Source organism: Drosophila yakuba, chromosome X (assembly GCF_016746365.2).
Source record: "Drosophila yakuba strain Tai18E2 chromosome X, Prin_Dyak_Tai18E2_2.1, whole genome shotgun sequence".
Classification (NCBI taxonomy): Eukaryota; Metazoa; Arthropoda; class Insecta; order Diptera; family Drosophilidae; genus Drosophila; species Drosophila yakuba.
The window spans coordinates 6,403,575-6,426,443 of NC_052526.2; the positions used below are offsets into that span (position 1 = coordinate 6,403,575).

Below are 22,869 nucleotides of genomic sequence, written 5' to 3' on the forward strand. Positions count from 1 at the left end.
TTTTGATCGTGTGAGCAAATTCATATGCGCAGCTGCATCAGCATCTGCATTTTGATGGTCAGAAGTGCGAGAAGTGATGAGAGGATGGCTGGGAAACTAGGAAACTAGGTGTTCACCCAGTTAATTAGCTGGTTTATGGATTCCTATATATTCCAAAAGTATGCTCCAAACGTAAACAGTCTATAAACAGCCTATTACCTATTTATAGTTCATTTTGGCACGGTGCACTTCTCGCAGATGCCCATTATTCATCAATGGATATGCCAGAGTGGCTTTTGTTAGGGCCTCTGCCACAAGCATACGAATCGCAGCATTTCAAGATCGCGACTTCGTCATCGTTGTTTGTTTGCCATCGCTGGGATGTGAGTGGGATGGCCTAAGAATAGCTAAGAATAGCGCACCTCACCCGAAATAGATGCGCCATGTGGCCACTGTGACGTCAGGAGCTGGTTGCCTGGATGCGGAGGAGTGAAGTGGTGGAGAGGAGTGGAGCTGAGCGGTCAGGATGTAAACAACCAGCGCTGGAATCACACCGAATGGAATGCCGTGGCCGACGGTTTGTTTACACTCGATCTCGCACACATCCATCCACTCAATCAAAATCAATTTCGCCGGCCAAGAATCTCCGCCGGAATCCGCTCTCTTCCGTTCGGAAGGAATGGCTTTGCTTATCTCCCCCCAAAATGGCAATCGCCTATCAGAAAGTCAGACTGTGACCCTCAAAGGTTCGCGAGTGCCAGTCGGGTGCATGGTCCAAACAGTGGAGATCTCGTTAGAAGTACGAAAAATGTCCAAGCTGAGACATCGGCAAGATCCCTTGCCCCCGTAGTATAATGTAGTCTTGGAAGATCTCTGTGAACTATGCTAAAAATATTGAGCGAACTTTCGAACTCACCAACGCCAGTGCCTTCCGATGCCACCAGTTGATAACGCCCAGTTGATAGATGCCATCACTGCCCCGAGCTGCTGATTGGGAGCAGCTTGTGTTATCAGGCGCTTATTTCACGGCTAGCTTGGAGTCGCAACAGTTGATAGCGTTGTCTGCATAGATGTGGTAGAAGCGAAATGTGGCTCCTACTATCGCTGGTCCTGCTCCTGGTGATCCTCGCCCTGGAGATGCGGCGGTTCCTGCGGAACATGAGAACGATTCCAGGTCCACTGCCAGTGCCCCTGCTCGGCAACGCCCATCTCTTTCTGGGGCTCACTCCGGCGGAGGCCTGCCTCAAGATCGGCGAGCTGGCGGAGCGGCACGGCGACACCTTCGGCCTGTTCCTGGGCCCGTCCTACAGCGTGATGCTCTTCAATCCGCGCGACGTGGAACGGGTGCTGGGCAACAGCCAGCTGCTGACCAAGTCGCAGGAGTACTCCTTCCTGGGCCGCTGGCTCAACGAGGGCCTGCTGGTGAGCAACGGACGCAAGTGGCATCGCCGGCGCAAAATCATCACCCCGGCCTTCCACTTCCGCATCCTGGAGCCCTACGTGGAGATCTTCGACAGGCAGTCGCTGCGGCTCGTCGAGGAGCTGAGGCTAAGGATGAGCAGGGGCCAGGAGCGCATCAACCTGGGCGAGGCCATTCACCTCTGCACGCTGGACGCCATTTGCGGTGAGTACATACAGAATATATCTCCCCTGAGATTGTTTGGCCCAACTTCGAGGTTTCTCCTGAAGTACTTGAAGTTATACATTTCTTCATTTGTGCGTTGTTCCTTTGATGGCGGCGAATGATACGCGACCATGGGGAGCGCAATAACTCATAGCTTTTAATAGTGGCCTATTTGAATCCAGAAATCTGGGCGGGAGACCTCTTGGAAGCATTGGGCCAAGGTCCGAATCCCATTCACCGCCATAAAAGCGGCTACCGATTGCGATAAGATATTGTTTGTCGCACTACTTCGGTGGTAAGCTTGCGTTCGACAGCGCGATTAGATATTCCCAGGGCGATTAACACCAAGCTACACTCGAACCAAATGGACTGGTGTTCCTGGATTTCAACCAACTGTCTTTGCGGCAATCTTTGCGTGGAGTGGTGTCGCAGTATGCGCCTACACTACGGCATCTAAGCAGTTTGTTTATCTGGCGCGCTGTGGAAAGCCATTTTCCAATTTCGAAAGTCATAGTAGGGGCAATTTGTTGCAGTGCATCGATGGGTGGGATAATCAGTGCTTTTGGCCGTGTCCGTGGCCGTTCTCATGTCTACGGCCCGCTGCCGGCCGGATCAGTAGTTATTCCACTATCAAAGGGTGAATAGCGATTGAGGAGAATCAAAGGAATATGTTCCTGGTCATTGGCGCAATCCTGGCCAGCGCCCTCTTCGTGGGCCTGCTGCTCTACCAGCTGAAGTTCAAGCGGCTGATAGATCTCATCAGCTATATGCCGGGTCCTCCGGCGCTGCCTCTGGTGGGCCACGGCCACCACTTCATCGGCAAGCCGCCGCACGAGATGGTGAAGAAGATTTTCGACTTCATGGAGACGTACTCCAAGGACCAGGTGCTCAAGGTCTGGCTGGGACCCGAGCTGAACGTGCTCATGGCCAATCCCAAAGACGTGGAGGTCGTGCTGGGCACGCTGCGCTTCAACGACAAGGCGGGCGAATACAAGGCCCTGGAGCCCTGGCTGAAGGAGGGTCTGCTGGTCAGCCGCGGTAGGAAGTGGCACAAGCGCCGCAAGATTATCACGCCCGCCTTCCACTTCAAGATCCTGGACGAGTTTGTTGAGGTCTTCGAGAAGGGGTCGCGGGATCTGCTCCGGAACATGGAGCAGGATCGTTTGAAGCATGGCGACTCCGGCTTTAGCCTCTACGACTGGATCAATCTCTGCACCATGGACACGATCTGCGGTAGGAAACTAGGCCTTCGATTTTGTTTTCATTTCTAAAATGGTGGTGCTCTGGAGATTGGGCTCTTTATCGGGATATTGGTGTGGTTATGAAAGTTTTGATAGCATTCCGGCTTTTTTCCAGAGACCGCCATGGGTGTTTCTATCAACGCACAGTCGAATGCAGATTCCGAGTACGTGCAGGCGGTGAAGACCATATCGATGGTGTTGCACAAGCGCATGTTCAACATCCTGTACCGCTTCGACCTCACCTACATGCTGACCCCACTGGCGAGGGCGGAGAAGAAGGCCCTGAACGTGCTGCACCAGTTCACGGAAAAGATCATTGTGCAGCGCAGGGAGGAGCTCATCCGCGGTGGAAGCGGTCAGGAGAGCAGCAATGAGGACGCCGACGTGGGCGCCAAGCGCAAGATGGCTTTCCTGGACATCCTCCTGCAGTCGACCGTCGACGAACGGCCCCTAAGCAACTTGGACATCCGCGAGGAAGTGGACACCTTCATGTTCGAAGGCCACGACACCACATCCTCGGCCCTAATGTTCTTCTTCTACAACATAGCCACCCATCCGGAGGCGCAGAAGAAGTGCTTCGAGGAGATCCGTTCCGTAGTGGGCAATGACAAGAGCACACCGGTGAGCTATGAGCTGCTAAACAAGCTGCACTACGTCGACCTGTGCGTGAAGGAGACCCTGCGAATGTATCCGTCTGTGCCGCTGCTGGGTCGTAAGGTTCTCGAGGACTGCGAGATCAGTGAGTACTGAGAGGGGAATCACACTTCTTCTTAACTTGCCATTCTCCAATGCAGATGGAAAACTCATCCCGGCGGGCACGAATATCGGCATCTCACCGCTCTACTTGGGCAGACGGGAGGAGCTCTTCAGCGAGCCCAATAGCTTCAAGCCGGAACGGTTCGATGTGGTCACCACTGCCGAGAAGCTGAATCCGTACGCGTACATACCGTTCTCGGCCGGACCACGCAACTGCATTGGCCAGAAGTTCGCCATGCTGGAGATCAAGGCCATCGTGGCCAATGTGCTGCGGCACTACGAGGTGGACTTTGTGGGCGACTCCTCCGAGCCGCCGGTGCTGATTGCCGAGCTCATCCTGCGCACCAAGGACCCCTTGATGTTCAAGGTGCGGGAGCGTGTCTACTAAATCAAAAGCTCACATCATATTCCTTCACTTGTAAATGAAAATATATTCAAAAATGTTAACGATTCGCGGCAAAAAGTTTACTTTAAATGAGCGCTGAACTGCTAAGCCATGGTCCCACTGCCTTAGAGATGGACTAGTGTCGATAGCTCGATGGCGCATTCACTTTATTTTGCGCCATAATTATCGATAGTGCATGCCACGCTATCGCCTGTGGCATATCGATAGTTTCGTGAATCGTTAGCCCAGCTCTAAAATAGTGTTTCTCTTCTCTCGTGTAGAAAAACAGAGAAATTAAACTTTTTCGCGCATTTCGCCATTGCAAAAACTGAAAATCGCGATCGCGTTCGTTTGCCCTGCAGATTGCACAACTTCGCGCTCTCGATTGGCGCCGATTTAGCGGAGAATCGCGAATTCAAAGAAATATTCGCAGCAAGAAGAAGAACGGAACGGCCAGTATAATCGTATTGTTGTTTGTGTTGGTGTTAGTTGTGTGTGTGTTTGTGGGTGTTGTTGTTGCTGCTGCTACTGCTCCTGGGATGATGCTGTAAAGTAAAAGTGGTGGCAAAAGCAAAAAGCCCGTGGTGCGACGCAAAAAACACGCTGCAGTTAGCGGCCAGGCGGAAAATGCTGAGAGTGATGGTGGCTTGAGTCCCGAGTAATCGCTAAAATATCGAACACACAGTTCGTGCAAATCAAATTGCGCCAATAAGCAAAAGCAAACGCAAACATCGTTTGTTTTATTGCATTCCACGCACACACACACACATACATATATATATATATATATATACACACGCACGCAGTCGCATACATATGCGCTGCAGCAGCAACAGAGATTTTTTTATTCGACCACACTCACTCACACACGCAACCACATGCATCCACGCAGCAAACGGATAACAACAAAAACAAAGAGAGCAGCCAAATGTTTCGCCTGAGGTGAGTTGATGTTTTTTGTGAATGTCGTTTGGGCATTTTTGCGACAGTAAAGTGCAACAAATTGTTTGTTTTTCGGCCTTTGCGCTCGGAATTGGTCTTAATTTGATTTCGGTGCGTGTGTGTGTGAAAATTGGAAATCGCCTGTGTGCGTGTGTGTGCGCGCACTATCGTGTGCTCTCGCTCCCACCGACGTACTCCTTACGGGCGCGCGTTTGTTGTGTTTTGCTGTTGCTGCACTTCTCTCTGCCCAGCCAAACAAATCGCTCACTTTTAGTAAAATTCAATAACTGCCCGCAGTGCAAAACATGAATTAATAGTTAATGATTGAGGAGCACGGACTGCCTTGTGGTCCATGTCCTGCGAATGTTACAGCCGCCTTTCCGCTGTCTCCGCGGATAGAAGAGTGGCACCCTTTCGGGTTCAGGATTGTTCCGAATCCTTGGATTGGTACTAGCCATTAAAACTAGGTTTCTATTTATCCATGCCCTTATATACGTATCGGGGCAGCCAAATCCAACTAGGTTCGATATAATATCCAGTGTGTTCTCATTTCCTGGTCCAAATAGGCCGGAGAATACATATATGTTTAATCGATTTGCTGTTACCTAGTTTCTCTGCAGGATAATTGAATGGTAAATAGGGAATTACACAGCTGTTTTAGAATGGTTGCCAATTGTAATTCATGTTGCTAAAGTCCAGCCTTTACTTCAATGAGCGAAGCGTTTGCAGTGTGTTAGCCAAAAAGAAAAAAAAACCGGTCAACTAATGTGTCTCCCTTTCCAGTGACCACATCCACAACCACAAGGATTAGAGCCAGCAACACGGAGTGAGAGGATACCAGCAGCAGCAGGCAAGGAACCACCGCTAGCAAAGATGTCGCGCTGGGGCAAGAACATCGTGGTGCCGCTGGACTCGCTCTGCAAGGAGAAGGAGAACACCAACCGGCCCACTGTCGCCCGATCTGTGGGCACCGTTGGCAAGTGGGGCAAGATGGGCTTCACCTCCACGCGCACCTACACCCTGTCCGCCATCCATCCAATGGCCGCGGCAGCGGCGGCTGCTGCAGCGGCCGCCAGTCCCTCCCAGAGTCCCGCCTCCACGCAGGATCACGATCCCAACGACATGTCCGTTTCGGTGCCGGAGCCGCCGAAGCCGAAGAAGTTCTTCAAATCGAGGAATACAGCTCCGCCTGAGGTCATAGCCCAGATCATTCAGCAGCTACCGCACTGTGGAGCCGGTGCATCGCCCATGCGGGACCATTTCTCGTCGGCGGGTGTGGGTGCTGGTGGTGTCACGCCTACTTCCGGTGCCCAGGAGGCGGGCGGAGTGAAGCTGAAGCCGGGCAAGGGCGTCAGTTCCGCAGAGCGGAAGCGCAAATCGCCCAAGAAGAAGGCAGCAACAACGCCAGCCTCCACGCCCTCGACGCCTGGTGCGTTCTACGGCGCCTCCGATCGAGATGGCGATGGGCTAAGCGATCCCGCCTCGGAGCAGCCGGAGCAACCGACCAGTGCCTCGGGCAAGCAGAAGCAGAAGAAGCCGAAGGAGGAGAAAAAACTGAAGCCGGAGGCACCGCCATCGCGGGTACTGGGTCGCGCCCGCAAGGCGGTCAACTACCGAGAAGTGGACGAGGATGAGCGCTATCCCACGCCCACCAAGGATCTGATCATTCCCAAGGCGGGGCGCCAACCGGCCGAAGTGGCGGCCACGGCAACACTTGCCGCCGCTTCATCGGAAGCCTACATAAGTTCCACGTTTGGCAGCCCTGGATCGGAGCCTTCGTTACCCCCGCCTACGTCAGCGCCAAGTGCATCTGCGTCCCAACTGCCCTCCGCATCCGGCGGCGCGTCGAATCCTCCGAGCGCTTCCCGCACGCCGGAACATCCTCCTATTGTGCTGCGCATCTCCAAGGTGAATTTCGGATTGCCTGGGACTTTAATTTGGTTTTTAACTATTTGTGTATTGACTTTTACATTTAAAAGTAGTTTAAATTAATATTTTCACCACGCTAGTGGGTGCCCCTGCCATTTTGCTTTTCACCACTCCGTTTCTCGGAACATTTCACTACCGAGTGAACAGTGAACAGTTATCCAACTCTAACTATTAGTCGAGTACCCCGAATGCGATCGCCCTCTTTCTCTCTCTCTCTGTCACTGAACAGCTGCTCTCTGCCTGCCACCTCTCTTTCTCCGTTGTGCTTCGTCTTTGCTCCCTATCCCTCTCTCAACCTCTTTACGAAGCTGTCCGCTGTGTGTGGGAAAGGGAAGGCAGTGCAGCGCGCAAAGCAGTGTTAAATTACGCGCGCTTTTACATGGCAAAGCAACGGCAACGGAATTGGAGTCGAGTCTCTCTCCCGAGTTGTTGGTGTTTTGTTTTTCGTTCCGCATTTATCAGTCGCTTCTTGCCCATTTCGGTTCAGTTGGAGTGTTAATTACCGGGAACGCGACACAGTAGTACTCATTTTCATTTGCCAAATCAGCTAGTCCGAAGTAGGAGCAGAAGTAGTGGATCCCCCAGTAGAAGAACCTGGCTAAATTGGCACCATTTCGTTTTCCAGGGCACTTCGCGCTTGGTCAGCACGGATAGCGAGGAGCCGCCGAGCAGCTCGCCCGCTCACCACAACCTGAACCAGCTTCCGGTCACGGAGGAGGAGCCAGCGGAGCGGTCCGGAGACGAAACAGTTCCTGCAAGTACGCCAAAAATCACAGTGAAGCCACTGAGGCCGCCACCAGCAGCAGATTCCGTGGTTGGTTCGTCTGCGGCAGTAGAAGGAGGAGCATCGGCAGGCGATTCTTTCGAGGAACGCAAGTTCCAGTCACCAAACCCCAACGAGGAGGAGGAGGACGAAGAAGAGGAGGAGGACGAGGAGGAGGAACCGCCGGAGATCAACTACTGCACGGTGAAGATATCCCCGGACAAGCCACCGAAGGAACGGCTCAAACTGATCATCAAGACGGACGTGATCCGCAACGCCATCGCCAAAGCCGCAGCAGCAGCCGAGTCCCGCAGTGAAAAGAAGTCAAAGAGCAAAAAGCACAAGCATAAACAGCTGCTGGCCGCGGGATCTGGTGCCGCTCCAGCGTCTGGAGCCACCCCTGCCGAGATCAACTCCGAATTCAAGACACCCTCACCTCATTTGGCTCTCAGCGAGGCCAACAGTCAACAAGCACATCACACGCCATCCCATCTGCATCAACTACATCAGCTCCATCCGCAACGAGGCTCCGCGGTCATATCGCCAACCACCCGATCCGATCACGACTTCGACTCGCAGTCCTCGGTGCTGGGCAGCATCTCCTCGAAGGGCAACAGCACGCCGCAACTGCTAGCGCAGGCTGTGCAGGAGGACAGTTGTGTGATTCGCAGCAGGGGATCTAGTGTGATCACCAGTGATCTGGAGACGAGTCAGCACTCCTCGCTGGTGGCTCCCCCCTCGGATATTGAGTCACGACTGGAGTCCATGATGATGACCATCGACGGAGCTGGCACGGGAACAGCGTCTGCGGTGCCGGAGACGCCACTGCAGGAGGACATACTGGCTGTGCTGCGTGGGGAAGTGCCACGGCTAAATGGCAATACGGATGCGGAGCCAACCGAGGAGGAGGATCCACAACAGCAGCCGAAGAGGGCCACGCGTGGCAGAGGCAGAAAGGCCAATAACAATGTGGATGTAACTCCACCCGCCACGGAGACGAGAACCCGAGGTAGAGCCAAAGGAGCAGATGCCACCGCGGCTGCCATATCGCCTCCAACGGGCAAACGAACGACACGAGGCACTCGGGGCTCCAGAAAGGCCGAGCAGGAAGTCGACATGGAAGTGGACGAAGCGGCGGTGGCAACGCCGCAAGTGAACGAGGAGCAGCTGGAACAGGCCACTCTTCCACCGAGGAGAGGTCGCAATGCTGCTGCCCGAGCCAATAACAATAATTCGGCCAGCATTAACAACAACATTAATAAGATAGCTGCTAATCTGTCCGCCAAAGCCGAGGCCAGCCGCCTAGCAGAGGGCGGAGTAGCTGCTGGAGCGCCACGTAGCTATGGCCGCAAGCGAAAGAACCAGCAGGTGACGCAGGTGCTGCAGCAGGAACAAGCGCCCGAAGAGCAGGAACCACCTGAGGCCGAGGAGGAGCAGCCCACACCCGCCAAGATTCCGCACACAGATCACAGGGAACATTCGCCAGACCATGATCCGGATCCCGATCCGGATGAACTGTCGAACAACTCAAACAACTCGTCGTTGCAGCACGATGGTTCCTCCTCCTCACCCCCACCCCGCGATTTCAAGTTTAAGGATAAGTTCAAGCGAACATTGACACTGGACTCGCAGGGCGCGGCGAATGCCGGAGCGGGTGGAGGTGGAGGAGCAGCAGCAGCGGCGGCACCACCACCACCTGAGTCCTCTGGCGAACAGCGAGGCGCTGTCAAGCTGGTCATCTCCAAGAAAAAGGGCAGCATCTTCAAGAGCCGCGCTCTGGTGCCATCCGATCAAGCGGAACAGGCCACAGTGGCCAAGCGGCATCTGTACAAGCACAGTTGGGATGCTGCGCTGGAAGCGAATGGCGGTGGTACCGGCAGCGATGCTAGCAATGCCTCGGCATCCGGCGTGGGCGTCGCTGGGGCCAAGGATCATCTGCATCATTTGGCGGCGGGCAAGTCCGACGGTGACTTCGGTGACAGTCCGTCGTCGAACAACAATGGCTCCTCCAGTGCGTGCAGCAGTGCGTCCACGTTGCGCGGCGACAGCCCGGCCCTCGGAAAGATCTCGCGACTGGCGGGAAAACAGGGAGTACCTGCCACCTCCACCAGTTCCGATGCCTTTGACCTGGATTTGGAACCAATTGCCGGAGAGCTCGACCTGGAGCGTGGTGCGGCGGGTGCTTCCTCTGGCGGAACGGGTGGAACGACGGGCGCAGGAGGAGCGACGGGCGGTGGCGGCGCCATTCGGGTTGACCGCAAAACCAAGGACTACTATCCAGTGGTGCGAAACGTTAAGACGGCCCACCAAATCCAGGAGATCGGCGAGTACCAGGAAATGGACGACGACGTCGAGTACATCCTGGACGCACTTCAGCCGCACAATCCTCCGGCGACACGCTGCCTCTCCGCCCTCCAGCTAGCCGCCAAGTGTATGATGCCCGCCTTCCGGATGCACGTGCGTGCCCACGGCGTAGTCACCAAATTCTTTAAGGTGAGTCCTACCTCCTGCTTATGTTAATCTTTCAGTTCCTATACAAATGCTGAGCTCCAAACCACCTTTGGGAACTTGTTGTTTGATTATGTCATTGAGGCTTATCCAACTTTCATATATCAGCTTTCGGAATAGCTGTACCCAGAATAGCCAGTTTGTTTTGAAAGCTTGCATGTTATTTTGTTGTTCCGTATTAAGTGCTTGTATAAACGTAAACCATTACACATGTATCAACTCTCTTTTCGCATTCAAAGATTTAAATTAACTGACCATTTAACTGTAGGCATTATCCGACGCCAACAAGGACCTCAGCCTGGGCCTGTGCACCTCGGCCATCATGTACATTCTCTCTCAGGAGGGCCTTAACATGGACCTGGATCGCGACTCCCTGGAGCTGATGATCAACCTTCTGGAGGCGGACGGCGTGGGTGGAAGCACGGAGACCGGACACTCGGATAGAGCGGGCTACGACCGCAACAAGCAGAAGGTGCGCGAATTGTGCGAGGAGATCAAGGCGCAGGGCAAGGGAACGCATCTTAATGTTGATTCACTAACTGTGGGCACGCTGGCAATGGAAACGCTGCTATCGCTGACATCCAAACGGGCGGGCGAGTGGTTCAAAGAGGATCTGCGTAAGCTGGGTGGCCTGGAGCACATTATCAAGACCATCTCGGACTTCTGCAGACCTGTGATTGCCTGCGACACGGAGATCGACTGGCAGCCGACGCTGCTGGATAACATGCAAACGGTAGCGCGATGTCTTCGGGTCCTCGAAAATGTGACGCAGCACAATGAAGCCAACCAGCGCTACATGCTCACCTCTGGCCAGGGAAAAGCGGTGGAGACGCTCTGCCAACTGTACCGTCTTTGCAGTCGACAAATTATGCTGCATCCTTCCGACGGCGGGGGCAGCAACAAGGAGCATCCGGGCGTGGCGATGCGCGAGCTACTGGTGCCGGTGCTCAAGGTACTGATCAACCTGACGCACACCTTCAACGAGGCGCAGCCATCGCTGGGCGCCGAGCTGCTAGGTCAAAGGGGCGATGTGGTGGAGACGAGCTTCCGGCTGCTGCTGCTCTCGGCCAACTACATTCCCGACCAATGTGTCTTTGAGCTAAGCATACTGGTGAGTGTGTGTAGTTTATATCTTCCCAATTCGTTGACTGATTCCACCGTCTCTCCAGGTTCTCACACTGCTAATCAATTTGTGTATGCACACTGTGCCCAATCGGGCTGCTCTTATGCAAGCTGCCGCTCCGCCAGAGTACGTGGCGGACAATCCACCAGCGCAGGGATCTGTGAGTGCACTGCAAGCTCTGCTTGAGTATTTCTACAAATGCGAGGAGCTGGCCAGGTGGGACATATTTACACTTCTAGTCATTTCGCATTGCTTTACCAAATGTTTTATACTCGCAGATTGGTGGAGAAGAACACGGACGCCTTCCTCGAGAGCAACGAGAAGGGAAAGAAGAAACAAGAAGAAGTGGAGGAGACAGTCAACAATCGTGAGTATTCTGCGAAACGATGATGATTTTTGACCTTTGCAAATTAAACCGGGCGGTTTTGACAGTTCTACAACGAGCCGGCCACCACATGGAGCACACGCTAAAGGGAAGTTATGCGGCCATCCTGGTGGGAAATTTGATAGCGGACAACGAGTTGTACGAGTCTGTGGTGCGCCGCCAACTGCGAGGAAACAGCTTCAAGGAGATCATTGGAGTGCTGGAGAAATACCACACATTCATGAACCTTACCTCCAGCGTGAGTTCCGTTCCTTACACTATGTTATTTATTTTTTTAGTTCACATCGACAGCATAGCCTTTTTATCCATCAAACTGCATCCATCATATCTCCTAACTTGTCATTCTCCCCCATTTAAATAGTTGGAAGCAGCCTTTGTGGCGCATATGAAGTCCACGAAGCGCATCATCGACAACTTCAAGAAGCGCGACTACATCTACGAGCACTCGGATGACCACGACAATCCCCTGCCTCTGAATCTGGAAACGACGGCGCAAGTGTTGGCCGTGGGAACGGACGCGTCCACGTCCGCCTCTGCTTCCGCACCCTCATCCACATCCACATCGGCATCCACAGGAACGACGAGGGCGCCGCGTGTCTATAAAACGTACAGCAGCCACAGATAATCGGACCTGGGATCGGATTCGGGATCGGGATCGAAGAGCCATCGCAATTGTCGTTAACCACACCGAAAGCCTGCCACCAAAATAAAATTCTGTTGTTTGTGATTATGTAATTTGTTTATGTGTTGATATAACAACCACTATATGTATGTGTATAGTCTGTAATGCACCTAGTTTCAGTCAGCTGTACCCCCACGTATATATATATATATAGATATATATATAGAAGTATATAGCTAAGAGCGATAGGATACAATGCGATCTGATCTGATGTTTTTGCGTTTGTATTAACCCAAAGTGATAGCGAATTCCTGAGCATGGTCTGCGTTTTAACTAAAAAAAATGACTAAGATTGACGAAACGAAAGCGACACCCCGAACAACACAAAGATCCAAATCAAATCCCCACTAATATGAGTACGTTATATAGTCATAAGCAATATTAGCAGCTAAATGTCGGCTTACCCACGAAAGCACACAACACCCCCCACCCATGTAAATATTCTTTAATCAGCGATTTTATCGGACACGACTTAGGTTTATTTCGAATGTGTTTTTTTTTTACCTATTCATACTTTAAATATTAAAACCTTTTTTTTATTCATTGTAAAACAAGCGCTCTTAGCAAAAACGCTACAGCAGAAAGAGCGAGAGCGATAGAAAGTGTAAAGAGAGAGAGAGATAGAGAAGGAAACTCTAGATTAGATGAGGAAAATAAAGTTATTTTATTGCCTAAACGTAAGCTAAAGAAACTCTACTTATAAAACTAACACTGATAAATAAATATATGTATATGGATATATGTGTACGTTTACAACCACAAAAATGTCATTTTTAGGCTACAAAAATCAGATTTAAAAAGCAAGCGCGCGTGCAAGAAAGAAACAATTTCGGGAACAAAATATATATATTTATTTTGTGTTTTCAACGAGTACATAATATATTGTTCTTGCGGAAAAAAACAAACTGAATTAAAACTAAAATCGAAAAAGAATGCGGCAGTTGTATTATTATGCATAAAGGGAATGGAAAGGGAACTGGTTAAACATAATGACAGTTTACTTTTTTTACGTTTTGCTGTATTATGAATAAATCCAATTTATTTTGATAATCTGAGATATAGCTTCTAATTGCATTAATATTAAACAGGAAAATTTTTTTTTATTCACTTGCACTGATTTCAACACGACGAAGTGTCATCTCTAGCACTCACGCACGAGGCTGCAAAATGAACGCAGTCAGCTGTTTCTGGTATTTTTGCGGCGGATTAGTCGGTATTTTTCGGCTTGCCGCATGTAATTTTTATGTCATAAGGCGGTCCAATTGGCAGTTGCCGCACCGAAACAGAAACCCGGGTCAAAACAAAGCACTCATCAATTAAAAAGCGCTCCAATCCTCCAGCCCGCCCGCCTGCTCAGTTCCGTTCGGCCAGGACCAGGATCAGGATGTCGACCCGTCGCCAGGCGATCACGTTATACAGGAATCTTCTGCGCGAGTCGGAGAAACTGCCCTCGTACAACTTCAGGTAGGTGTTGTGAAATTGGATGACCGCCATGAGCGATGTGCGATGAGCAATGTATTCCCCGGTTTCAGGATGTACGCTGCCCGCAAAATACGCGACACATTCCGCGCCAACAGGAGCACCAGGGACTTTGCGGAGATCGATCGCCAAATGGCCGATGGCCAGCAGAATCTGGAGCTGATACGTCGCCAGGTAAGTGCTGCGTCGGATCTCACCCCTTATCAGGAACGATTGGAAGCATCCAGAAAAAGGGGCAGTCGTTTATTTACCAAATGGTTGGCAACTCAATTAATTAGTGGGTCTGATAGAAATACACTTCTTTCCTTATCGAAGATAATCAATTTGAGCAATAATAAAGATCAATGTATATTTAAGTAGATTTTATCATATATATCTGATTTTGTAAAAATGGGACATTGTGGGGGAGACTCCATTGCCATCTTATTAGAAATCGAAAGTCACCATTTTGCCCCCTTTCGCTTATCAGCTGCCCGAGTTTATTAACCTTTAATTGCCCACAGGTGATCATAGGCCACTTGTACAGCGCTGACAAACTGGTCATAGAGAACAAGAAGACGCTGAAGCCCTTGGACGACTGAGGGAAACACAAGCGGAACATGCGCTAGCTGACGAGAGTACAACAGCAGGGAGGGAGCGGCAGAGGGAGCAGGAGGCGTCTCTGGGTGAAGACACAACTCGAAAGACTCGACCCACACACAACACAACACGGCACACCACACCACACACACATTGTTGCATCGATGAAACCAAGGAACCGAAATCATTTGCTAGCAAAAAAACACCAATTTAATGTTATGTTTAACAACAATTATGAAATTCTATATACATACATATATATTAATGGTATAAATAAGTACTAAAGTACTCCAGAAAAAAAAAGAAACATCTAAGACACCGGCGCCAATGACATGGAATGTGTGAGCGGGAAAGTGGAGGAGGTGGGAGGAACCTACGCCTGGTAGGTACTGGCGGACACATTGCCGCCGGTGCCCGTCCAGTTGGTGTGGTGGAACTGACCCTCCTGGCCCAGCAGCTCGTAGGTGTGGGCTCCGAAGTAATCCCTCTGGGCCTGCAGCAAGTTGGCTGGCAGCTTGGCCGTGCGGTAGCCATCGTAGAAGCTTAGGGCGGTGGACAGAGCCGGCACGGGGATGCCCCAGCGGAAGGCATTGGCAACGACCTCGCGCCACGAGTCCTGGCCGCGCTCGATGGCCTTCTTGAAGAAGTCGTCCAGCAGCAGGTTGGACAGCTGCGGCTGCGACGTATACGCGTCCTTGATGTTGCCCAGAAAGACGCTGCGTATGATGCAGCCGCCGCGCCACATCAGCGCAATGCCGCCGTAGTTAAGCCTCCACTTGTTCTCGCTGGCCGCCTCACGCATCAGCATGAATCCCTGGGCATACGACACGATCTTGGCGCAGTAGAGAGCGTGCTTGATGTCGTCGAGGAACTTGGCCAGGTTGGCAACCTGCGCCTTGGTCGAGGGTCCCTTCAGCACGCTGCTGGCCTTGACGCGCTCGTCCTTCAGAGCAGACAGGCATCGCGAGAAGACCGCCTCACCAATTAGCGTCACAGGTACGCCGTACTGCAGAGCAGCAATGGCCGTCCACTTGCCTGTGCCCTTCTGGCCGGCGGTGTCGCGAATTCGCTCCAGCAGATGACCTTTGCCGTCCTTGTACTTGAGAATATCGCGCGTGATTTCGATGAGGAAGGAGTCCAGTTCGGCCGAGTTCCACTTGCCGAACTCCTCGGCCATCTGGTCAGCCGACAGTCCCAGGCTCTGCATGATGTGGTACGCCTCGCAGATCAGCTGCATGTCACCGTACTCGATGCCGTTGTGCACCATCTTTACGAAGTGACCGGCGCCTCCATCGCCCACCCACTCGCAGCAGGGCTCACCGTCGGCCTTGGCGCAGATCGCCTGGAAGATGGGCTGGATGAGGGGCCAGGCGGCCTCGTGTCCGCCGGGCATTAACGAGGGTCCGTGACGGGCACCCTCCTCGCCGCCGCTCACGCCGGATCCCACATAGAGCAGTCCAAGTTTGGCCAACTCCTCGCAACGGCGAGATGTGTCCTGATATTCCGAATTGCCGCCATCGATGATCACATCGCCGGCAGAGAGCAGCGGCACCAACTGCTGAATGAAGTCGTCGACCGCACTGCCAGCTGAAATTGGACAGAATTTACATACAATTGATTAGCGCAAAGTTCCTTATCAAAGTTCTTTAAAGCTCAACTATCGTAGATTCATTTTCCAAAACGCTTCGCGTTCTTTTTACGTTTTACGTGCAGAAATCATCGATTTAGCCAGAAAGTAGAGCGTGCGATTGGACAAGGTCGGTTGGTTGCTTTTGGAAAGTCACTGTTTTGCTTTGGAGGTCACCCTGGTGAGGCGTCCCTTGCGCCGGTGAGCACTTCTCCAGCGCCGCGGAACCAGATAAGGCCAACGAGTCGTGGCGATAATAGCATTGATCTATCTATCTAGCGGTCGTTGCTGCTGCTTTGTGGGACACACTAGCGGTCAAAATTGTGGCACTCACCCACTCTCTTCACTGATCAACTAGCTTTCTTGGGTCGTCATCCTTGGTGTAAGTGACCAAGTAACTAGACTGATATTCAATCACCCTTGTCCTCTCACTCCCACTCCCTGTGAAAGTGGGAGTTTGCACAACCTGTCGCGCAACTTTCAAATCCAAGTCTAGAGCTACACATGTTCTTGACCCGCACTGTATGCTTCTACGGAGAAGTCCGCAGTATGGAGTGAATCACTGGCCTGGCAAACTGGCAGGGAAGGAATCTGCACGGTTTTCGGCTGGTCAAATCCGAGAGAATCCCCCTGAAAATCGCGCGTTTGTATGTGACCTATACCTACAATGAATGTCAAAGATTTCTCTCTGCGCCGCGTTATTGTTGCTTTTGCGCGAACAGCAAGCTAGGTAGGGAGGTGGAGATAAGCCGGGCACGCCGCTCTAGAGGTGGGAGAGGCGGAGTTCCGGACACGCGAGTGTGGTAGACGGGCGCGTGAGTGACCTGGAAATCAGCCCATGGCTTCGTCGGATGGTTTAGGCAAGTACTGAATTGGAATTGAATTTGATGAATTGGAGACTTGCGGTTACGGTTTTTGAAATGGGACTGGTCTAATTTGAAAGCCTTTATCAGACGTGCGGTTTTGAAATAGTTTCAGCATTTTAGTTTCGAATCAAATGAAGAGCTTGGAACTCAGCTTAGTGTCCAAGTCAAAACTATCGCCTGCAAAATCCACAGCGAGCTGCCATCTCTAACGTCTATACAAAAACAACTCGTAACCCAGACTTTGTGTTAAGGCCGCAGCTCAATGATCTCCGAACAGTTGTTTTTTGTGTTAGCTCCCCCTCTTTGCCGACTTATCCCGCTACCACCGCTTCCTCCTCTTCCTACTTCACCTGCTTATCCTCTTTTTCCGTTTGCACATTGCAATACGCGCCGCAAAAATCGTTTGATGACTTTGCTTTGACTTTTTTACCAATTCACCAACACGCGCGCACACATGTAAACTGAGTCACCAACACAGCGATCGCTTACAGCAGGTTTCACTGGCTTTTCGATGTTCTGCGCTGCCCAGCGGCTGAATTTGGATTTCGATCAGCAACTCACCCTTGACCAGCAGCATGACCTTCCGGGGACTCTTCAGCTTGGAGACCATGTCCTTGAGCGAGTCGGCGCCAATCACGTTGGTGCCTTTGGCCTCATTGGCGAGGAACTCCTTGACCTTGGCCACCGTGCGGTTGTAGGCGCACACCACGAATCCCTTCTCGTCCATGTTAAGTATCAGGTTTTGGCCCATGACCGCCAGGCCGATGAGGGCGATGTCCGCTTGTCTGGAAGAGATCCGGGGTTGGGCCATGGGTTAGGATCGCGGAAAACTCCGAGGAAAAGGGCTTTTACAGCAACTCACCCGCTCATGTTTCGTGTGTGCTTGGTGCGGTTTGTGTTCCAACAATGATTCGAGTTCCCAATGTTACAATCTATATATGGCACTGTTAAGCGCCAGCCCGTCGATCGATAGTCGCGGCACGATGTTAGCTATCGATAACTGCCAAAAAGCTCTACTCGCAAAGCTTTCGCAGGGCGGCAGTTTGACTTTGAAATTATCGCCAATCCGCCGATCCATTAACCCATTAATGCCGCTTGTGGCTGGTTTTGTGAGTTCTTGTGTGCTACGGAGATACTGCTCTAAATAGAGTGCTTTGCAGTAGAACAGCAAACGCAAAGATAGTGTTTTTCCTATTATTACCTTTTTATACCGATAAAATGGTGATTTAAAAACTGTTATACTTATTGTCCCTGTTTCTCGGAATATTTTATAAGCAGGTATTTCCCGCCATCTTTACTAGTCCTTTTCAACATACGTACTACCAACTCCGAAAGTTCCAAAAGTCACTTTAAAGTATTCATGTATTATTAGGTTATACAAATTACACAAACAAAAAAAACCACACTTATCAGTTAGAAGCTTTTAGTTGAGCACCTTGTAGGGATTGAGGATGCTGTTGGGGTCCAGCAGCTTCTTCATCTCGCGCATGTAGCCAATGGCCACCGGGTCCTTGGAGTAGTGCAGGTAGTCCTTCTTCAGGAAGCCAATGCCGTGCTCAGCGCTAATGCTACCCTTCAGCTTGGAGGTGTACTCGTAGACGAAGGGTTCGACCCGCTTGTAGATCTCGTCGTTAAACTCCTCGCAGGACACGTTCAGGTGCAGATTGGAGTCACCCAGGTGGCCGTATCCGCAGACCACTGTGGCCAGGGGACCACACCTCTCCCGCATCACGTCCACAATGTTGTAGAAGTCGCGCAGGGGCAGCGAGATGTCGTACTTGAAGCAGAAGCTCTTTTCGATCAGGCCCAGCGGCACCATTTCGCGGATCTTCCAGATCTCCTGCACCTTGCCGGGATCACCGGTGACGGTGCCATCCTGAATCTCGCCGCGCTCCATGCCGTCGCCAATGAACTGGTTGATCTTCTCCTCGTCGTGGTCGCCGTTGCTGCCCGAGGTCTCGATCAGCATGTAGAACGGGAAGCCCGAAATGGGGGAGCTATTGGGAATATGTGTGAGAAGAGGATACAGGGAAGTCAAAGGCGGCGCAGATACTCACTTGAGGAACTTGAACTGCTCGAGGGCGGCGTTCAAGGCCCGCTCGTCGATCAGCTCGCAGGAGCTGAGGATCTCGCCCAGATTCCGCTTGGCACTGACGAAAGTCTTCAGCACATCGTCAAAGGAGTTCAGGCCGATGAAGGCCACGTTTACCGCTCGCGAGGAATGGGGGCAGAGCATCGAGAGCTTCGTGACCACGCCCAGAGTGCCCTCGGATCCAATGAACAAGTGCTTCATGTGGTAGCCCGTGTTGTCCTTTTTGAAGTTGGACATGAGATCCAGCACCTGACCGTTAGCCAGCACCGCCTCCACGCCCAAAACGGAACCGTGCAGATTGCCGTAGCGCACCACCCGCACGCCGCCCGCGTTGGTGGACACATTGCCACCGATGTGGCAGCTGGCCTTAGCGCCCAAATCCAGTGGCACCGTCAAGCCCACCTCCCTGGCCCGCTGATCGAAGTTCTCCAGGATGCAGCCCGCCTCCACGACGGCAATGCCGGTGACCTCGTCCACTGACAGCACCTTGTTGAGGCGCGCCAGCGACAGCACAATCTCGTCGCAGATCGGAACGGATCCGCCCACCAGGCCCGTGTTTCCGCCCTGGGGCACCACTGCCAGGCGGCGCTCGTTGCAGTACTTGAGGATGGCGGCCACCTCCGCCGTGTTTCCGGGCTTAAGCACCAGCTTGCTGTTGCCTGGGATTTAAGGGGAAACCCATAATCAGTCGACCGCAAGGACACATGAATGTATGTAGGATAAGGGGCAACCACTTACCTCGAATCCGCTTGAGGAAGCAGATGTTGTAGCCCTCCAGGTCCTCGGTGAGCACAAAGTTCTTGCCCAGGAGCTGCTCGAAGTGCGCTACATCCTTGTCGGCGAGAGTGGCGTAGTTACCGCGCTGCACGTTGTCGGTGATCTGAAATGTGCACATGGCTTGCATCAGCTGGATCAGGAGTAGGAGCAGGAGTACCTACCTCGGTGAGTTCCGGGATTGGAGCCCCGCTGCCCGCCATTGTGCGCACAGTGGTTGTGAAAGCGGGGTGGGTGGCGGCCAGGGCCGTGCGACCGGTGGTGGTAATGGTGGTGGTGATAGGCCGCCTCACCAAGGTGGTGGCACCGGCGCTAGCCAATCTGCGCACATGCAGGAGCTGCTGGAATCTCATCGTGGAGGATGGTTGCGTTTATCTGTTATATGTCTCAACTGTTATACGTCTCTGAAATGTGAAACGCGATGAGCACTTGCCGAATAATTTTGGTTAATACAAAATTCTCTTCACTTGATTATTAAGCGTTATAATGCATAGGACGCAGACTAAGTGGATATTTGAATTGGATGGACTCTCTATTGAACGGCTCGATAGGCCAACTCCCTTTGATTAGACGCACTGGCAGACTGCCGGACTTCCCCGGAGCTCGGGGATGCTTATCACGTTATCACGCCACCATTCATCCACTCGAGGGGGTTGTGGACGCAATCTTCTGCTCACCGCGGACCGCTCACCGTATCGCACTGATAGCAGGGACCCCAGGAAACCAAACTTTTCCACTAGACCTCTCGGGCTCCAGAGCTATATCACTATATATGGCGGCGTTATCAGTCGGACCGACTCTGCGCGTGCATGCGAAATTAGCATATTCATTATGGACCACGCACACACACACACACACATGATTTGGTCCGGTTTGAAAAGTGCAATCCACGATCCGTGGAGTCAAGATCTTTATGAGGCCACACAGATTATCGCCGGCAGGTAGATCCCTAAACAGAAACGGTCATAAAGCAATTTGGCTCGGGGCCACAATGGAAAGATACATTTGCCGATACAGATACATATACGGATATAGATACGGATACGGGTATATGTATGTCTGGATAGAGATGCCTAGAAGATTTGCACCACCCGGTCACGGTGGATTAGCCTTTGTGCCCTGAATGCATTCCCTTTTCGCACCGAACCATTTTGATTCATTGCAAGCAACATTATATAGATCAATTAGATCAGTACATTCAGTACTGCAAAAGTTATATAACAGGTGATGCGCGTAAGAAAATTCACAAGACACTGCTAATGTCTTATATATTTAATTGACATTTGATTTACCTATAAAATCGAAATACTGTAATTATATATTTTTTAGCGGGTTAATTACAACGCCTATCCCTCGTAATCCTGAGATTTTTGTTTTTCAATCTCTCTCTTTCTCTCTCTCCCTCTCTGTATTTGTCGTGTTTGTTTCATTACGTCAAGAGTTTCGAGCTTTCGTGTCTTAGTGTGTGTATGTGGTGCGAACGCGTGTTGTCTATAAACAAGCAAAACAAACAGCGACACTGGGTTAACAGGTAGCTGATAAGCTAATATCAGCATCTGCATTCAAATGCGAGCCGGTTTCGAAACGAATGGCAGAAGCTTTCCACTAGTTAATTAAAGGATTAATTGGGATCCTTACTCCACGCACACACAACAAATGAACGGGAGAGCCGCACGCGCCTCTCACTGAAAAATGGAAAACCCGAAAGAGAAACTAACCTAGAAGCCCTCGGAAGCATATTGATCGGAACTCCAACTGAACTTACAAGGTCAATTTACGGAAGGATGGTGGTTACGTCGAGATCCTTCATCCATAAGTAAGTGACTGCTAGAAGCTGTCCTCCAGAGCAGCGTGCAAACCGGAATCACAACAAACCGCAACTAAAATTCGAAACGCAAAAGCGGGGCAGACTACTATTAGTTAAGAGAGGGGCCACAAGCCCCCAGCCATATGATCGCTGAGCGAAAGCTCCTCTGCAGAGAGAAAGAGCGCACTGAGCTTTCAGAGAGCAGAAGAGCACGTAGTCCACAGTAGCGTTGCAGATATTCAAATAGTTCTTATCGGGGATCGATTTGTTGTTCACAATGTTCATGTAAGAATGCGCTTTCTTTGAATTTAATTAACCAATTTAACAACAAACTAAAACTTTCGGAAATTAATAAATAATTCTCTATGCTTTTTGAGATTTGTTGTCAACAATTACTATTTACCAATATTACTTCTGTTTTTATATACGGTCAGTTTAATAACATATGCCTATTTAATATAGATTTTTAAACGTTTATTTCATAAAATTGCAAATTTATAATTTAAAACCAGCACGCTTTGCATTCCGCATAATAACTGTTATACAGCCACTCGAACTCACCACACACGCGTAGGCCACGCCCACACAACCACTAAACACCCAGCTTGTCTCTGTCCCTTTCTCTCCCCAGGCGGCACAATGGTGCTGTCTCTGTTGCACTCCATAAAAAAACCTCTTTCGGTGATGCGCCCATTTTTTATTCGTTTCGATCTTCCGTCGGCATTTTGTGCTGCCAATTAGCAGCGACTTCCACAATTCTATGCCCAAAGAAAAATGGAGAAGATAGAATTGTCATGCACTTGCAGATTGATTTGTAACTCGTGAGTTCAGTCGGAAAAATTATTCTTGGGTATCGATAAAGTCCCTATATTTATATTTCATTTTGTATCTCAATCTATCGCTAATATGTGTATTTCGATTAATTGTGTGTTATACAAAACTGTTTTAATTCACATTTCTTTGGCTTAATGCACAATTTTATTTTTCTTAGCTCTATCCGACTTTTTGCAATAGCTTTTTACGGCTTCTTTCTTAAACACTTGTGAGTAGCGAAGTGTGAATCCCACATTGCACTCTTAATTGAGATTTCCTACCAACTTTAGCGGACTCTACTTACGTAGTTAAATTATAAAATTATTGTTTTTATGATTACAAGGGTCGCCAAAATCTGTATGATATTGCAATTAAAACAAGGCCAAAGGATAAAGCCACTCTAAATTCTCTGTTTGAAAATCGACTGTGAAAACAAGAGCGTTGATAAGAGATAACCCCACACTTTGGTAATCGAAAAATTGTGGTTTAATAGATTACATAACGAGGACAGAAGA

At 50.9% G+C, this 22,869-nt stretch overlaps 5 protein-coding genes across 8 annotated transcripts; 3 read left to right on the forward strand and 2 right to left on the reverse strand.

Moving 5' to 3' along the window:
* The first annotated feature begins 27 nt into the window (after positions 1 to 27).
* LOC6524444 (cytochrome P450 4d1) lies at positions 28 to 4,050 on the forward strand. 2 transcript variants are annotated; one of them, XM_015190215.3, is made up of 3 exons: positions 28 to 1,603; positions 2,960 to 3,583; positions 3,639 to 4,050. In XM_015190215.3, the coding sequence occupies exons 1-3, from the start codon at positions 1,066 to 1,068 to the stop codon at positions 3,986 to 3,988; spliced, it is 1,512 nt and encodes a 503-aa protein (XP_015045701.1). In that variant the 5' UTR covers positions 28 to 1,065; the 3' UTR covers positions 3,989 to 4,050. The 2 variants fall into 2 exon arrangements, with proteins under 2 accessions (XP_015045701.1, XP_002100302.2); XM_002100266.4 differs by lacking the exon at positions 28 to 1,603 and adding an exon at positions 1,663 to 2,836.
* A 161-nt stretch (positions 4,051 to 4,211) lies between these two features.
* LOC6524445 (protein wings apart-like) lies at positions 4,212 to 13,082 on the forward strand. The gene is made up of 8 exons (XM_002100267.4): positions 4,212 to 4,927; positions 5,711 to 6,835; positions 7,482 to 10,112; positions 10,396 to 11,238; positions 11,297 to 11,466; positions 11,529 to 11,617; positions 11,683 to 11,873; positions 11,997 to 13,082. The coding sequence occupies exons 2-8, from the start codon at positions 5,801 to 5,803 to the stop codon at positions 12,258 to 12,260; spliced, it is 5,223 nt and encodes a 1,740-aa protein (XP_002100303.2). The 5' UTR covers positions 4,212 to 4,927; positions 5,711 to 5,800; the 3' UTR covers positions 12,261 to 13,082.
* Positions 13,083 to 13,554: 472 nt separating this feature from the next.
* Positions 13,555 to 14,584, forward strand: LOC6524446 (protein bcn92). The gene is made up of 3 exons (XM_002100268.4): positions 13,555 to 13,781; positions 13,850 to 13,970; positions 14,300 to 14,584. The coding sequence occupies exons 1-3, from the start codon at positions 13,702 to 13,704 to the stop codon at positions 14,375 to 14,377; spliced, it is 279 nt and encodes a 92-aa protein (XP_002100304.1). The 5' UTR covers positions 13,555 to 13,701; the 3' UTR covers positions 14,378 to 14,584.
* On the reverse strand, positions 14,563 to 17,889 carry LOC6524447 (6-phosphogluconate dehydrogenase, decarboxylating). 2 transcript variants are annotated; one of them, XM_002100269.4, is made up of 3 exons: positions 17,731 to 17,889; positions 17,430 to 17,653; positions 14,563 to 15,962 (listed from the first exon to the last, which is right to left on the reverse strand). In XM_002100269.4, exons 1-3 carry the CDS (start codon positions 17,736 to 17,738, stop codon positions 14,749 to 14,751), a joined length of 1,446 nt encoding a protein of 481 aa, XP_002100305.1. In that variant the 5' UTR covers positions 17,739 to 17,889; the 3' UTR covers positions 14,563 to 14,748. The 2 variants fall into 2 exon arrangements, with proteins under 2 accessions (XP_002100305.1, XP_015045702.1); XM_015190216.3 differs by lacking the exon at positions 17,731 to 17,889 and having other exon boundaries at positions 17,430 to 17,694.
* Positions 17,890 to 18,212: 323 nt separating this feature from the next.
* Positions 18,213 to 21,654, reverse strand: LOC6524448 (D-2-hydroxyglutarate dehydrogenase, mitochondrial). 2 transcript variants are annotated; one of them, XM_015190217.2, is made up of 5 exons: positions 21,500 to 21,654; positions 19,899 to 20,138; positions 19,699 to 19,840; positions 18,926 to 19,619; positions 18,213 to 18,865 (listed from the first exon to the last, which is right to left on the reverse strand). In XM_015190217.2, the coding sequence occupies exons 2-5, from the start codon at positions 20,085 to 20,087 to the stop codon at positions 18,292 to 18,294; spliced, it is 1,599 nt and encodes a 532-aa protein (XP_015045703.1). In that variant the 5' UTR covers positions 20,088 to 20,138; positions 21,500 to 21,654; the 3' UTR covers positions 18,213 to 18,291. The 2 variants fall into 2 exon arrangements, with proteins under 2 accessions (XP_015045703.1, XP_015045704.1); XM_015190218.2 differs by having other exon boundaries at positions 19,899 to 20,162; positions 21,500 to 21,633.
* Between the last annotated feature and the right edge of the window lie 1,215 nt (positions 21,655 to 22,869).

Excerpts from the sequence above, each read along its gene's own strand:
- LOC6524447 (XM_015190216.3), bottom strand. The coding sequence starts at position 17,679 with ATGGCCCAACCCCGGATCTCTTCCAGACAAGCGGACATCGCCCTCATC. Across the intron at positions 15,963-17,429 it reads GGTCATGCTGCTGGTCAAGG|CTGGCAGTGCGGTCGACGAC; the intron begins GTGAGTTGCTGA and ends GTCCAATTTCAG.
- LOC6524444 (XM_002100266.4), top strand. The coding sequence starts at position 2,272 with ATGTTCCTGGTCATTGGCGCAATCCTGGCCAGCGCCCTCTTCGTGGGC. Across the intron at positions 2,837-2,959 it reads CACCATGGACACGATCTGCG|AGACCGCCATGGGTGTTTCT; the intron begins GTAGGAAACTAG and ends GCTTTTTTCCAG. Across the intron at positions 3,584-3,638 it reads TCTCGAGGACTGCGAGATCA|ATGGAAAACTCATCCCGGCG; the intron begins GTGAGTACTGAG and ends TCTCCAATGCAG.
- LOC6524446 (XM_002100268.4), top strand. The coding sequence starts at position 13,702 with ATGTCGACCCGTCGCCAGGCGATCACGTTATACAGGAATCTTCTGCGC. Across the intron at positions 13,782-13,849 it reads CTGCCCTCGTACAACTTCAG|GATGTACGCTGCCCGCAAAA; the intron begins GTAGGTGTTGTG and ends CCCCGGTTTCAG. Across the intron at positions 13,971-14,299 it reads TGGAGCTGATACGTCGCCAG|GTGATCATAGGCCACTTGTA; the intron begins GTAAGTGCTGCG and ends AATTGCCCACAG.
- LOC6524445 (XM_002100267.4), top strand. The coding sequence starts at position 5,801 with ATGTCGCGCTGGGGCAAGAACATCGTGGTGCCGCTGGACTCGCTCTGC. Across the intron at positions 10,113-10,395 it reads TAGTCACCAAATTCTTTAAG|GCATTATCCGACGCCAACAA; the intron begins GTGAGTCCTACC and ends ATTTAACTGTAG. Across the intron at positions 11,239-11,296 it reads TCTTTGAGCTAAGCATACTG|GTTCTCACACTGCTAATCAA; the intron begins GTGAGTGTGTGT and ends CCGTCTCTCCAG.
- LOC6524448 (XM_015190217.2), bottom strand. The coding sequence starts at position 20,087 with ATGAGATTCCAGCAGCTCCTGCATGTGCGCAGATTGGCTAGCGCCGGT. Across the intron at positions 19,841-19,898 it reads CAATCCCGGAACTCACCGAG|ATCACCGACAACGTGCAGCG; the intron begins GTAGGTACTCCT and ends TGCACATTTCAG. Across the intron at positions 19,620-19,698 it reads CTTCCTCAAGCGGATTCGAG|GCAACAGCAAGCTGGTGCTT; the intron begins GTAAGTGGTTGC and ends CTTAAATCCCAG.